This window comes from Poecilia reticulata, unplaced genomic scaffold, assembly GCF_000633615.1.
Source record: "Poecilia reticulata strain Guanapo unplaced genomic scaffold, Guppy_female_1.0+MT scaffold_207, whole genome shotgun sequence".
Classification (NCBI taxonomy): Eukaryota; Metazoa; Chordata; class Actinopteri; order Cyprinodontiformes; family Poeciliidae; genus Poecilia; species Poecilia reticulata.
In genome coordinates, this window is record NW_007615021.1 from 462,649 (window position 1) to 477,958 (window position 15,310).

At 42.2% G+C, this 15,310-nt stretch overlaps 1 protein-coding gene across 1 annotated transcript; it reads left to right on the plus strand.

The window, feature by feature from the left end:
• The first annotated feature begins 7,181 nt into the window (after positions 1–7,181).
• On the plus strand, positions 7,182–15,310 carry lacc1 (laccase (multicopper oxidoreductase) domain containing 1). The gene is made up of 5 exons (XM_008402278.2): positions 7,182–7,836; positions 9,708–9,886; positions 10,002–10,167; positions 11,439–11,664; positions 11,795–15,310. The coding sequence occupies exons 1-5, from the start codon at positions 7,344–7,346 to the stop codon at positions 12,018–12,020; spliced, it is 1,290 nt and encodes a 429-aa protein (XP_008400500.1). The 5' UTR covers positions 7,182–7,343; the 3' UTR covers positions 12,021–15,310.

Below are 15,310 nucleotides of genomic sequence, written 5' to 3' on the forward strand. Positions count from 1 at the left end.
TTATTGGGACGATATGTAGAAAACCAAGGCAAATAACTACATAATGATGACGTAGAAGGAAATTCACGTTTTTTCCCCATGGATTGTGCGCTAATTTATTCAATCTGGTACCACTAATTAAAATCCATAGAGCTGAAATAATGAATCTGATTGTGATTAACTGATTATTGAAATACTCGTCAGCTAAGTTAGCAATCGATTAATCATTAATTGGAGTGTACCGACTCTAAAATATGTGACAATTAAGCCAAAGCTGTCCCCAAATGTATATATTTTGCATTACAGATCAAAAACCTCTTTGTCTGTAAGTATGTTCAACCCAGAACTCCTCAAGTATCATTTTAGCTTCACCTGGTTCAAATTCTGTAAAATACTCATATTAGACACCTTTTGCTGTCAAGGTTTGAATTGACCATTGAAGTAATCGTCACTAGATTAGCACTTCTCTGTATYGATGCTAATTGAAGCAGAAAATACTTAATTTTTTTTAATTTACTTACTTACAAAAATATATATTGAATTGTTTATTTGCATTTTTGTACATAATTTTAATACTGTATAAAATAAGATTAAGTGGTTAAAAGAARAAATCTGCAGAATGTGTCATTTTTTAAATAAAATGACTCGATTAATCGTCATAATAAATCGATAACTACAATAACTGTTAGCTGGAGCTCTAATAAAACCAACAGGTATCTTAAGTGATCACCTAATTGTTAAATGGGGTAAACCAGGTTTTTTTTAAAAGTGTGGTGCAGTTCGCTACAGGTCATATAGTGGAAATAGATGCTCTGGTCAAATAAACCCAAAATTGAACCTTCTGATCCAAAACGGATGTCAGAAACAGGGYAAGCTCATTCCAGTGGGATTCAGTTTGATTTGCAGGATTCTGGTTCAGGCTTCGGCCACACAAGAATRTTTTGGGGTTTTTTTTTCTAAAATGGGTTGTCGGTTTAAAACAAAAACAAAAACACGCGTCCACATGGACCCAGAACTGTTTTCATCTATGCAGGAACACAGGGAATGGTCCAAATACTATTTTCACTCTCCCAAAACCTGTAAGTGACCTTCTCTTTGGTCTGACCYAAAGTGTTCTCATAGTTTCTACGATGCGTCAAGCAGAAACATATTGTCCTCCATCAGCTTCCTTTCTTTTTTTCACTCCAGTAGTACAGCATACAGAGAMTGAAATGGATTAATGAGGTTCTGCAGCAAAACGACAAACATGTAATACACCATTGTTGTTATGAAGCGCAAGAGGCGTTTAGGGTTAAAGGTCGGGTTAGAGGTTGGGTTCATCCGTCTGTGACTTCACTGTTCACATGAACACACAAAAACACATTTTTACTCAGGAACTCAGACATTTAGTGGGCTGTAAGATGCTGCTTCCATGTGCTAAAGAGGAACGAACGAATGGTTAAAAACGTTAATGAGAAAATGCTCCCATGTGGACGAGGCCTCAAATGTCACTAATAACTCTTCTTCTGTCTTTAAGTTCCCTGCTTTCATTTCTCCTCTGTTGGTTTCTTCTGTGGTCCTGTTTAAATGTCCTGATCTCCTCGGGTCTCTTCTGATTTCATTWCTAAATCCTGTCTTTCACCATTCACAAAGTGCAAAGATTGCTTCTGAAGAAATCTGATCAAGTGGACGAGGCCTCTCGTTGTTGTGCGGCTGACGCTCAACCTACGGTCATCTGAAAGTGTAACATAAACTTGTGTTGGACAAAACTGGCTYCAGCTGAAGAGCTCAGATCCTCTTAAACTTCAGCCCGTCCTGTCATGGTTGGCGTGGCGATTCTATGTCACCGAAGTGGTCAAAACGTCATCAGCTTAACAATRATTAAATAGCTAATCATTAAAAAAAAAATTTTTAATGTTATAGAAAGACGCACCAGCAAGTCCATCTCTGATTGGTAAAAATAAAATAAAGTTTAGGAGWAACCAAAGTCTAAACTTTACTTTGATTGAGCCGTCATGACATCATGATCTTCAACAGGTTGTTGATGCAACTGAAGTTCCTTTCATGATAATTATTTTAAAAAATACATCAGATTAACTCTGGTTGGCTTCAGTTGCTAAGAGCAACTAGGAAACAAACTGCATGTAGCTGTACAGGAAACAGAAACCAGGAAGCCTTGTTTCTGTTCTACAGGAGGTTYAGTCAGAATAAAGATCAGATGAGCACATTCTCCTTCTGTTGTTCATAGCAGACCATGCTGATGGAGTTGAGCAACTTTACAGTAGAGAGCGATGTAGATGGCGCTTAATTCCTGATCAGCAGAGCGCTGTGACCTTCACAGGAAAGATGGGGGGAAGTTTCCGTCCCAGAGGGAGCTGCGGTTCAGGGCAGCACAGCAGAAGGACTTCCTGCTGCTGCACCACAAACTTCCTCTGGGACTAAAACCTGACTAGTGAGGCATGGAGCGTAGCATCCAGCTAACGGTTAGCTTTGACCCAGATTGTGCATCATGGTAGAGCAAAAAAGTTGCTAGCATGAAAAGCGTGGAAGTTTAAAAGCCCACGATCAWCYTGGAGATCTTTCAAATCTGAAACGGGTATTTGGTGACCTCTGCTGGTTGTTTGGAGAAAGTACAACTTCCTGTTGACTTTCTGAACCCGGTTTCCTGCGGAAGACTGCTTGAACATAAYACTGAAGCGCTAAAAGTACAAACTGATCGTCTCTAGAAGTCATGTGCTCACGTCCTTCATAGAATGATCGTGGTATAGATGTACATCTGCGCTACAAGCTTCTAGTTTTGGTATTACACAAGTTTTTCAGAGAGGTTTGTAAGAATCTTCTAGGCAAGAACAGGTTAGAGATCAATAAAAGAAATAAAGTATTTAAGTATATTTAAGATCATCTGTATTCCATTCTTCTAAGTGAAAATAGTGGATAACAGAAAAGATAACGTCCCAGTGATATGCAGACCAGAGAACCTTGGACAGGTTCTGCTGACAAACCCCTGAGTCCTACGGCTGATGAGTGGGTGAACGTCCTGTGGTCACCCCTGGTATTATAACTCTTTCAGGTGAGGTGGGAGTGACCAGACATCAGGTGCTGACTGGGAAAAACCAGGGTCCAGTGTTCCCAGTCTAATCAGAACATCACGTAACATCTTGGACTGGTCACACTTCCCCCATGTAGCAGACAGACAGGCCTCGGGTTCTGGCTTTGCTTTGGTACTGGTTTCACTTTGATCAAAGTTGGGTTTAGTTGCACTTTGGGGGCTTATGTTTTACGTCATATGCCACCTGAACATGGATTCCTTCATGAACATCCACACCATGCATGATTTGCTGATGGTCACATTATATGTTGGAGGGTAAATTTGCACTAATTTATTTAAACAGAACAAACCCTGTCTGAAGCTGGTGTGTCTCATCTTTTTGTGATGATCTCTCAAACCAGGATTCACACAAATTTACAACATATTATAAAGACAATTTAAAAAAAAGTTTCTAAAAACAAAAGCATGCTTAGAGTTTGCCAAAGAACACACGGAAGAAGCAGATAAGATGTATTTTGGTCATTGGCAGAAGCGGCCAACTCCAATCCGCGAGATCTACCGTCCTGAGAATTTTAGATACCGTCTTTCTCCAGTCCCTGAATCTCATCTGGCACTTTTAGCTCATTTGATTCATTGATGGGTGTGTAGAAGCAAGGATGCATCTAACAGTCGCAGGACAGTAAATCTCAAAGACTGGACTTGGGAACCCTTTGATAAAGGCAAATGCCACACTATAATGAGGAAACAATTTCCACAGAGAGGCATGACAGCAGCAGCGTCATCACGTGGGTTATTGTACCCATGGTGCAATTATGTGGATTGTGCTGAATGTTAGAAAACKTTGAAGGGAAATCTCTGGTCAGCTCAAGATTTAAAACTGAGAAGTAGAAATTCCTCCTTGGTTTCTATTCAGTAATGCATATTGTTCATGTGCACAACATTAAAACAAGAGTCAATAGTGAAAAACCTCCTAAAGGTCATGTCCGAGTCAAAGATCAGAATTTACCAGGAATTCCATTATGTGGCATTAGCATGTAGCTGTCAAAGCAGATTTGCTTTAATGATGACAAAAAAAAATTCCAGTGGTTAGATGAAAAAGGCAAAATGGCAGCATGAGGTTTACAGCTGTAATTATGCTTTTTGTTTATTTTTTTAATATTCCAATTACAGAGCCCTTTAGTTGGGCATGTCGCTGATACAAGTCCAACAACGAGGTTATTTTGGGTTTTGTAAAAGGCCAGTAATCGTTTGCCTTCCTGTTGAACGCAGATCTCAGTGGACGATGGACCCAAGCTAATTTGCGGTTCAGGATTCATGGATTCAGAGCTCCTGCCTCACAGAGCAGCCCCGTCCCCACTCAGCTCCTTCAGACTAGCCAGCAGCAATTAGCAAACACCTGGTGGATCTGCTGAGCTCATTACAGGAGCTACTTCTGAGTGAAAACGCTGGTAAAGACGCTGTTAAAGGGTTAATAGAGGAGCCATGTTGTGATGACTTAGTGAAARCAGAATTTCAGAAAGATCTTAAAGAGACAGWGGCCCAATTTCAAGGTGCAAAATTACCAAGTCAAACTTATATATTTGATATATAGAGAGATTTTATATAACAACTGAAGGTAACATACTGGATTGTGCTATAAAATGCCACGTTCCTCCTGGAAAACACTTAATACTACCCCTTTAAAGAAGAAGAGACAACTTTAGAGAACTAGCTGAAATCAAAACACGTCCATTTTAGTTAAACATGGAACTTGTTTTAACATGGCCCAATGCATATGAACTCTGGGCTTTCCAAACYGATGGGAAGTGTCGGCCATCTGCTCCACTGTAAGCTGTTTGTGCAAAGTCACGTTCCACATGCAAACTAAAGAAACTTCCTGCTTGTCACCACATGTACAGCTCTGGTCTTTCCAGCAAATAAACCGGCCAAAAGTCTCCCTCACGTTTCTTTCAAAGGCCGGTTTGCAATCTCAGCAGTTTTAGTTTCTTTTTTTGTAACTTTAATTACCCTGTTGATGTTGCAGGGACCAAACAACCCTGGGAAGTTCCTACATCCTCCTGGCGGGCAGGTAYATCTGCATATCTCACACCAGATTTCCTCATTCTGAGTGACTCGGCAGCTCAGGCGGCTGGAGTCGCCGCCTGCTGAGAGAAGCAGACGGCGCAGAGCAGTTCACATGCTTCAGTTACAGTTAGTGAAGTACCAGAAATGTGTTGTTGTTTTTTCTTGCATGATGCATTTAATGACCACTGCATTCATTAATTTGGGAAGTTGCGTTCTTCCCTAAAGCAAAAGCAGCACGGTGTGGGTTTTATTAACATCAAACTTCACCACAAACAGAACTCTGGGGACAGATATAAGACAGAAATGTGATATTTTAGTGTCTTCAGRTRATATTTACTTAGTGCTGCACAATTTATCATGAATATATTGTCTTCACAAAATGTCGCCGAATTGAGTTGACAAATTAAAGTGCACAAGATGTTAAAGGTCAGAGAGAGAGCTGGAGGCACGAGAAGGCCAGGAGTGAGGAAGATTTGTCTTAACTGAAGTCTTCATCGAGTTATTGTGTCATGGGTAAGAATGATGACCTAACAGCGATCAGTCCTAATCTCTTTGCCTAAAGTTAAACCCGTCAGCTGATGATTAACGATGACATAAAAACCGTGTTAGCGCTCATTAGTTGTAGCTGAAAGTACCAGCTTGGAGCTTCTGTTACYGTCAGAACTGCTTTACTTCTAACCAATATGGAGCYGAAAAGGTCTTGGGAACATCCCTCAGACATTTTGGTCCATATTTACAAGACGACATCATGACGTCGCCGCTGTTTTGCAGGCTGCACATCCATGATGAGATTCTCCATCCATCCCTACATCCCAGCGGTGCTCTGTTCAGCTGAAATCAGTCAACTTCCTTCAGAAGTTGTATTTTTTAGACCTTGGTTGTAGCAGAACTTTAATTGTTGCCTTGCCACACCATCTCAAATCGATCTGCGTATTCTCCCACTTGCATATTTGTCCCCACAATTGATGCTCACTGGGTGTTTTTTCCTTCTTTTTTTGGGGGTTGGGATGATCTACTGAATGATCTACATTCAGTAGATCCTGTTCTTAAATACTCAGACCAGCACCAGTCTGGCTCCAATAACCATGACGTGGTCAAAGCGGCTAAAGGCCCTTTTCCACCAGCACCTAYTCAGCGTTGCTTGACTCTACACAGATTTTCCCCTAGAAACTGTTTTGCCACATTTATAGAACCTTCTTCAGCCTTTCTCCATGATCAAGTCTCACTCTAGTCGGTTAATATCTGTTTGGTTCCAGCCAAGTAGGGCGTCTCTGTTGGCAGGAYGTTCCTCACYAACATGTGGGAATGTGGGTGARCCGTRAGCATACAGGAGCTACGGTCAACGCTGCACAGAYGGCAGTTTCTCTGAAATCTCTTGGTATATTTGTTCGTTGTGGGTTGCCCCGACAACAGCATCAGCTGAGCTCAATATAGGAGCTACTACTCAGTGCAACACTGGTAAAAATGTTGTTAAAGGGTTAATAGAGGAGCCATGTTGTAGTGACTTCCTGAAGGCGGAGTTTCAGAAAGAGCAGGTGCTTCTTAAAGAGACAGAGGCCCAATTTCAAGGAGTTAAATTGCAGTTTAATTTTTTTTTTTTTTTTTACATCATGTGTGTAGCATTTTTATGACTGAAGATAACAGTTACTTGATTGTTAATAAAATGTCATTGTACATACTGCCCCTTTAAAAGCTGCGGTACCCCAGCCCTGGTCGTTCCTGCTAGCAGAAAGCTAACAGTCTAAAAGCTATTTCTATCAGCCAAGTTTAATAAATATAACCTTTGAGTTCACATGTGGCATTTATAGTTGCGTCATTCATTTCCCGTACAGTGCAGGTATTAACACGTCAACATTCCTTAGAGTTGCTTAAAAATACTTTAATCCCACAGATCAAGGAAAACAAGGCGCTTCCTAAATAAGCCTCATTTGTCTCTATAGATCAGTTTTTTAAAGAAAACGTTTGCACAACCTAGCAGCTTCTACATGTTGGTGCCCCGCTTTGCAGCGTGTTTTTGGTGTTTTGCAAACTTTGAGTGACCTGCAGAAAGAAAGTGTCTGTGCAACACTCAGCAGCAGCMGCAGCAGCAGSAGSAGGAAACCAACCAGATGAGAATTTCCAGCGGCTGAGCGGGGTTTCCAGTCTGGGCGGAGCGACGCAGCGCAGGAAGTTCCACTGCAGCCAGATGGAGTTTCTCTGTTATTCTGCCGGACAAACTCGCTCCCTGCCGTGGCTATAAAGTCAGAGCGCTCAGCACACACCCGGGGAGAGGATGGCCGTGCTGCTGGATCTGACCCGCTGCTGCAGCAGCAGCTGCTGCAGCCCCGGAGCCTCTCTGCTGCAGGAAGCGGACTTGCACGTCTTTCTGCTGTGCGGCGCGGAAAGTCACCGGCGAGAGAACGGCCTCTCGGACCCGTTCCTGGGCTCCCGCAGGAGCGTTCACGGCCTGGACTCCGGGTCCACCGCGGAGCGTCTGTACCGACTCAAGCGGAGCCTGGATGATCTGGACCTGAGTGCGGTCAGGGTGCTGACCACGGCGCGGGGCAGGGAGGTGCTGGCTCGGTACCAGGAGTTGCTATTTACCGCCGTTTATACCTTTGATTACGACGTGACGCAGGCGGACAAGCTCACCTGTTCGGACTGCTGTGGCTCCGCCCACACGGACTCACCTGAGGGTGAAGCGGAGGAAGAAGTGTCGGCCTTCCTGCAGCAGCTGCCCGCTCTGAAGGGGGACATCAGAACCCTGAGGTCCACTTTGATCCCAGGTGGGTTCCAGTAAAAGTGGATTAAGATTGTTCTAAGATTACACAAAAAACAAAATCACCTGATTTGATGGGCCTTTTTTTTTAAACCAAAGTAGCATAAAAGATAATAAAAATATAGTAAATTTACTCATTTTGATCAGGGCCGGATTTACTAGGATGTGGGCCCCTGGGCTGGAGACGCTTTTGGTGCCCCAAACACTGTAAAAAATATTTTACTAATGAAAATGACAGTACATTGATAGAAGCAGGAGCTAATCAATGCACGGTAGGTTTAAAACGTTAATAACTTGGTGTTAATCCCAAAGAAATTGAAGATAATGTCATAATTTTCCAATATTTGAATGGTGTTTATATTAATAAAAAAAACTCACAATATTAACTGATTCTGAGCCTATGACATCTATATGAAGTTCAATGTTTACAAAACATGGACTTAAGAAAAACAAACATTTTTTTGGACGCCCCCCAAAAAATCAGAGCCCTGGGCTACTGCCCCATAAGCCATTTCTAATAACGATGTGATTAGTGTATAAACTGAGCTGCATGTCAGGAGGGGCTTCCAGCACAGATTATAAATAAAAACATCTAATAAATGAATAAAAATKATCTAGATAAATACCAGAGTGGTCGTTTTCTAAGGTTGACCATTATAAAAATGTATATTTTGACAATGAAGTCCACCTCAGTGGACACTAGGGTGACCGATGCTGCCACCGTGACAGAGCTTTTAAAAGAGCAGCACAACAAACCTTTGACTTTTTTTTTTTTTAAGTTTACTGTGTTTCTCAATAAATAGAAAGTGAAATCAGGACAAACTAACAGGGGAGAAAATATTATCTATTGACGATGAATGATTGCTTGAAGGGTCAGAGGTTAACCCCAAAGCTTCAAATAGGAAAAGTTATCAGAAAGCTGACTGGTGGAGTTGCAGGATTCTCTCCAAGCCCAACTCAGAACTCCAGTGTCCAGCCTTGCATATGAAGCTTACAGTATTTGCCACGTTGATTTTGGGTAACTTTTGTATTTTCCAAGGTTGTCTCTATCTTATGTTAAAACTACTAAAATCTGAAACCGTAAAAAACAGCAAAAACTGAAGAAGTTTGTTGACAGAACCTATGACCTCTCACACCATCCAGGGTCAACTTTTAACCTTCCCCCCAGTTCCATGTGGTGATGCACATGTTCTTCTGAGCTGCACATGTCCTAAAAATGCTAATTTCACTTCTGCAACACACAATAGCCGATGATGACTAAAAACAAAACCGTGTCGTTTTGTACAGATGTATGAAAACTTCAAAACGTGTCAAATCATCTTAAAGTTCAGATTTTATTTCAGCCTGTTAAAACAATTCAGTGGAAATGATAAACGGCCCAGTTAGTTTTAGTTGATTCACTTAGAAATGTCTGAAATGTGTGTTAGATTAGAAGAAATAAATAAATAAAAAAATCTAAAATAAGTTGTGGCCATGGTTGTTTGGTTCGTTTTCTTCAATAAAAGCAAAATGACTGAATTTGTTTTTTTACATTTTGCCTAAAAGGTTTATTAGTTTATTATTCTGATGTTACAGTGTACGTCTCAAGGAGTTTCAGGCACTTATAGCAAAATTTAGAGATATAAATGTCTTGATACTGATTAAAAAAAAACAAAAAACGGTACCATCGGGTCAGAACAACCCCGCCCCCCAAATAATCCAAGGATTTGATTGTTAGGATTATTTTTTTGTATTTGGGAAGCTTTTTTTTTTTTCCAAATGAAACATCCAGACTAAGTCTACAGGCTGTCAAACGTCCGTACTGCAAGTGGCAATGTTACAAAGCCTGTTTATTGGTCAGTAAAGCTGGACCTTGCCCGTCTCCTCTGTGTCTCTTAGACTGCTTCGGTCACGGCTTCAGCACCCGTTCAGGCGGCGTCTCCTACATCCCCACTCTGTCCTCCTTGAATCTGTTCAGCAGCAGTAGGAGGAGGGACCCCCGGGCCGTGGTGGAAGAAAACCGGCGCCGGCTGGCCGTTCACGCCGGCTTCCATCCCATGCCCCTGCGTCTGGTCAAGGTACGCCGTTGCAAAAAAAACCTCTGCGGCGCACATGATCCACCTGTTAATCATAAACCCTGTCTGCGGTTTACTTCCCCATCATGAATGTCCTGTTCACACCTGCGTCCTGCAGGTGAACCATGCCAGTGACGTCTGGGTTTTGGGGAAACCTGAGCCGGAAAGCTACGACTCCATGGTGACCGATCAGACGGGGGTTGTTCTGGCGGGTCAGGGGGCCGACTGCTTGCCCATCCTGTTCGCCGATCCCGTGAAGAAGGTCATCGGGGCCGCGCATGCAGGTGAAGAATACTCTCACGCTCCAGATAATCATAGCAGTTAGAAAAGCACGATATATCTGCGGTACTGATCACGTAGTTTGGCCATCTGATGTGGATGCAGTGTAGGACAACTGAGGTAAAGAAGCAAAGTAGGTCATTTTTCATGAGGTAGAAAAGAGAAACATCTATAATGTTGGTAAATATTGGTTTTCAGTCATAAGTGCAGTATGAAAAGGGAAGGATTATGTGTTTTCCATGCACACTGTCATTTTATAGCACGATCACATAACAATGTTAGTTGTTATAAAAAGGCTATATATCAAATGTGACTTGAAAAACAGTCATTTAACACCTTGAAATTGGGCCCCTGTCCCTTTAAGAAGCTCGTTTTTCTTAAACTCCGCCTTAAGGAAGTCATCACAACATGGCTCCTCTATTAACCATTTAACAACCTTTTTATCAGCAAAAAGTAGCTCCTATAATGAGCTCAGATGATGCTTAGCTCCACCAGGTGTTTGCTAATTGCTGCTGGCTAGTCTGAAGGAGCTGAAAGAAGGTGGGAGGAGAGGAGGGACTGCTCTGTGAAGCAGAAGCTCAGAAACTGCAGCTCGGAGGAGGAGCTGGAGCTAGAAGGCGGGGCTAGGTCCACCCAGGCGTTTCTCACAACTGAATGGTTGCCTTGGAGATTAAAGGATTTCTAAAACACACATGAAAGAATCAAGGCAACACTCCAAATAAGTTTTTGATGAGGGGAATAACATAACACGATGTAAAACTGGAAAAACTCAGTTTTACATAACGCTGCCTCTTTAGTATCAGACGTAAATGTCACTTTACAAAATCCTTTTTTTTTTCACTATTAAGAAACTTGCTGTTCCAAATACTTCCTGTTGTTGTCTTCTTCTGAGTTTGTGCCAGTGGCAACATCCTGTTGTTGATCATGTGACTCGTGTAATACAAAAAAAGTATTTTCATTACAATTTTGCAAAATGAACCAATTTTCTTACAGCAAAAAGAACACCTCACCAAGCACCAAAACAGTTGATCAAAATACAAGTTTTTTCAAAATTGCCATGCATCCATTACACAAATTTATTTTTGAAATGTCAAACTGCGCAACCATATGGCCAATGGAAACGCAGCTACTTTGTAATACTTCACAACCAGACATCACTTTCTGACCAATTCTTTTTTTTTTCCCAGCATGCTTCATTCCCTACTCGAGTCTGTCCTAACCTCTAATTGTCAACTTGTTTTGCAAATGTCATTTAAACTTTACCGTCAATTCCCAGGCTGGAGAGGGACCGTGATGGGCGTGGCCACGGCAACCGTGGACGCCATGGTGACGAATTTTGGTTGTCGGTACAGCGACATCGTGGTGGCGGTGGGGCCGTCCGTGGGGGTGTGCTGCTTCACGCTGGACAGAGAGCAGGCGGCAGACTTCATCTCCATCCACCCGGACTGCGTGCCTGATCCAGAGTCGGCCAGGCCACACGTGGACATCCTCCTCGCCAACAGGTACGAATCCAAAGAGTATGACATAGTGTGAGCAGATTAAAAAAAAAATGAAATACAGATAAAAATCTTAAGACAAATGGAGCATGTTCGGTACGTTAGTCGCTGACCGTCACCGCTCCTCCACTCCCAGAGTTCTCCTGCAGCGGCGCGGCGTCCTTCCAGAGCACATCCACGACAACACGGACGCCACCCGGCCCCCCGTGACGCCCTGCACCTCCTGCAATCCCGACGACTTCTTCTCCCACGTCAGAGACGGACTCAACTTCGGCACCCAAGTGGGTTTCCTGTGGATCAAGGAAAGCGGGGAACAGGCCAGCGCTCCGGAGAGCCAGACAGGTCAACAGGGCGGACCTTAAGACGTGGAGATGATCCAAAAGTCGACGGCCGAGAACTTCTTGTAGTCAAATGCGACGGGTCGGGTTCCAGTTGGCGGCAAAGCAAATCTTAAGCGATTCTTTGTGAAGAACTACTAATCTAGTAGATTACGTACTAAAGAGCATCTTCAAGGGACGAAACGGCTAGAATAAACTACCGGAGTTGTGATTGGTCCTTTTAAATCTACAGCTTGTGGCTGAACTGGGGTCACATTTCAAACAGACAGATCAATGGCTGTAGATTTCCATAGTTACTTGAGAAAACAAAACGACACAGAGCTTATAGATTAAAACTTGGGACAAAATACTCAAAACTGCAGCAGATAGAACAAGAGAGAAAGTGTTTTTTTTCCAATCCTTTCTGCTCAGTGGTCGTTTTATTCCAGCATATAAAACATTCAGTTCTTATGCACCATAAAATCTGGAATGAACTTCCAGAAAACTGCAAAGACGCAGAAACATTGGCTTCCTTTGATTCACTAACATTGATCAATATGTTTGATGTGTATTTGCTTGATTGTGAGAATGCCATGGTGACAAAATGTATCGTTTGTTTCTCCTTCCTTGGATGGTTTCTTTTTATGTGACGTAAAGCACTTTGAACCGCCTCGCTGCTGAAATATTCTGTGCAAATAAACTTAAAGACTAAATGGTTATGAAGTTATGGGCAAGTTTACTTACCAATTTCATGAGACATTATTTAAATAAGACAAAACTCATTGCTATGGGGTATTGAAAGCATTTATTTGAAGGGGAAAAGCCTTTATTTGTAATAAAAGCAGCCCTTTTTTAAAAAAAAAAGGAAATAAGTGTTTTCACTGTTCCACCTCAGTACTGAAATAACACAAACGCCATGTTTCCATGATTTTAACAAAATTATTTTTCTTTTCCAGCTCAGTCCAACATCAGTAAATACAGAAGCATGAATTCAAATAAATGAAGAAAAATGGGCCGAGGCCAGACTATCTGAACAATGCAGACAGTGATGAGACCAACGTCTAACACCGTTTGGCTCTGAACATGTGGGCTTGTAAAGGCAAAGTTTCCTTCTGGTGGACATGTTGCTGCCAGAACGTTGATCAGAACACAAAGACAGACACGTTATGAGAAAACACGTCAAATAAAGAGCTGAACCCAAATGCATCCTTCAGTTACTCTGTTGGTTTACCAGAAAAGTCCTCATTATTGAGGCCAGCTCTTCTGGTTTAGTGCAAGCTTCAGAAAACAAAGTTCATTCTTTAAGTGCTTTACAGAGATGCAGGTTAATATGAGTTAGCAAGCTACGCTGGAGAACGGGAATGGAATTTTCTTCAAAGACAATAAAGACCATGTAAGTGTAATTTGTCAAGTTCTTTTGATTTTCTTAATAGATATTCTTGCTCCATTTGGTTATCCAGTCCTTTATTTTTATAAATTGGATAACTAAAGACAAAAGAGGACTGTTTAGTTTGTTCCCCAGAGTAACTAATAGATCAGGAGCCATGTTATTGTCAGCATCTTTCTGCACTTTCTGCTGAAGGAAACGGCGAGTCCAAAGTTGCCATGGCAACAGACCCCTGTAGGAACCAAAACATGGATGAAAATCCTGACTGGTTTGATTTGAGAGACCATCAACTTTCTGACTGGTTGGGGGAACAAAAAACTCTATTACACACATGTGGCTCTTTTCCAATAGCAACGCAGCTCAACACAGTTCAACTGGTTTTCCACTAATTGAGTGAGGACTCTAGTGGGTAGAGTCGTAACTGCGTAGACCCAGAGTCTAAAAAGTWGTGTGATGTGATTTGTACACGACACACAAATATACAATGGAGGACATGGAAGCTACGTTGAACATCGTGTTGCACAAATCCGCTCAGTGGCTGTTGTCTTTAAAAATGGCGAGTCGGATTATGGTAAAGTGAGCTATGGCTGCCAGAACCTGCGCACCATATGCAGAGCAGAGACGACGGGAGACGTCACAAGTTGCCCTGAATTTGACTCCTGGTGTCAAGTCCTTTGCTGTATGACTTCCACTTTTCTACCTGTTTTTTCTCTTTTTTCAATAAAGCCCACCATTGCCCAAGCCCCCAAAAATTATTTTCTAAAAAAGGGGAAGTTGTTCTTGTGTCACAACCACTGACCACCACTCTGCCTAGCAAATTAGTGACAAAAATATTTTCTCCCCACCCCCCCTTTTATTTTAGATTTTTTTTTCCAGCTGTCAGAGTAGAAGCAGTCAAAGAGAAGCGAGGAAAGACATGCGGCAAAGATACCGGAAGTCAAACTCCAGTCGGCCGCGTCCAGGTCTGTAGCCTCCAGACGAGTCGCGCGCTGTTAAGCCCCGACCGACACTTTTCTGACATCACTTTTTCAGCCCAACTAGGCTCAGTACGACCCCCAGCGAAGTATGTTCTAGAAAAATGTCTGGTTCCACATAGGCGGACCTCCCTTAGAACCACACAGAGCCCAGTCAAGCTGCTGTGAACAGGTGCAAGTGGAAAAGGGCCAATAGTGACCTCACCTCACAACAAAACCACAGGATTACTAAATAAAGGTCTAACAGTCACTGAGGAGGTTTGAAAAGTTTACCATACAAACACCGAATCTGGTTTTGACACTTCTGATAATGAAAAGCGCATTACATCACAGTCAACCCTTTCTTCTTTAGTTTACAAAAAAAAAAAGAAAAACATTTTATGTGCACCATTACAGCATACAAGCATTTCTCAGTCTCCTGTCACAAAAACACAGACAGACATTTAGCTGAAAGGTCATTTGTTCTGCAGTGAAATGATCACTTCACGTCATAGAGAAATTTGGCTGTAGCTTCCTCCGGTTAGTGAAAGTAAAACTTGAGCCACTGAACCGAGGACCAGTTCAGACAAAGTGGTCTTTATCTCACTGGCTGCATTTTAAAAACAATCATGTACAAAACTGCAAAACGCCTTTTGCCATATATATATGTCCAATGTTACAATTGAGCTGATTAAAACAGTCCTTCAGTTTCTTTTGACGTCCATGTTAAAATAAGAAGCACCGCTGCATTCCTGCCAGTGTCGGCGGCTCCGACATCTGCCTGGTCCATCTGCAGGATGTTTAACCCCGAGTAGAGGCAGATATAGGAAAACACTGGAGGGTCTAAATCCCTCCTTAGGAAATAAGAATACTGATCAAGAGTTTAAGAGAACAGTTTTACCTTAAGATACCTACAGGCATCAACAACCGTATTTATTCTGAAAAAAGCAGCAGCTTTCCTTGAAGCTTAYAGCAAATCGAAATGGAGCAAGAAA

What these genes read in the sequence shown, in the direction of transcription:
- lacc1 (XM_008402278.2), top strand. Translation starts at nt 7,344, where the DNA reads ATGGCCGTGCTGCTGGATCTGACCCGCTGCTGCAGCAGCAGCTGCTGC. An exon ending in GAGGTCCACTTTGATCCCAG is followed by an intron (nt 7,837 to 9,707) that starts GTGGGTTCCAGT and finishes TGTGTCTCTTAG; the next exon opens with ACTGCTTCGGTCACGGCTTC. An exon ending in CATCGGGGCCGCGCATGCAG is followed by an intron (nt 10,168 to 11,438) that starts GTGAAGAATACT and finishes GTCAATTCCCAG; the next exon opens with GCTGGAGAGGGACCGTGATG.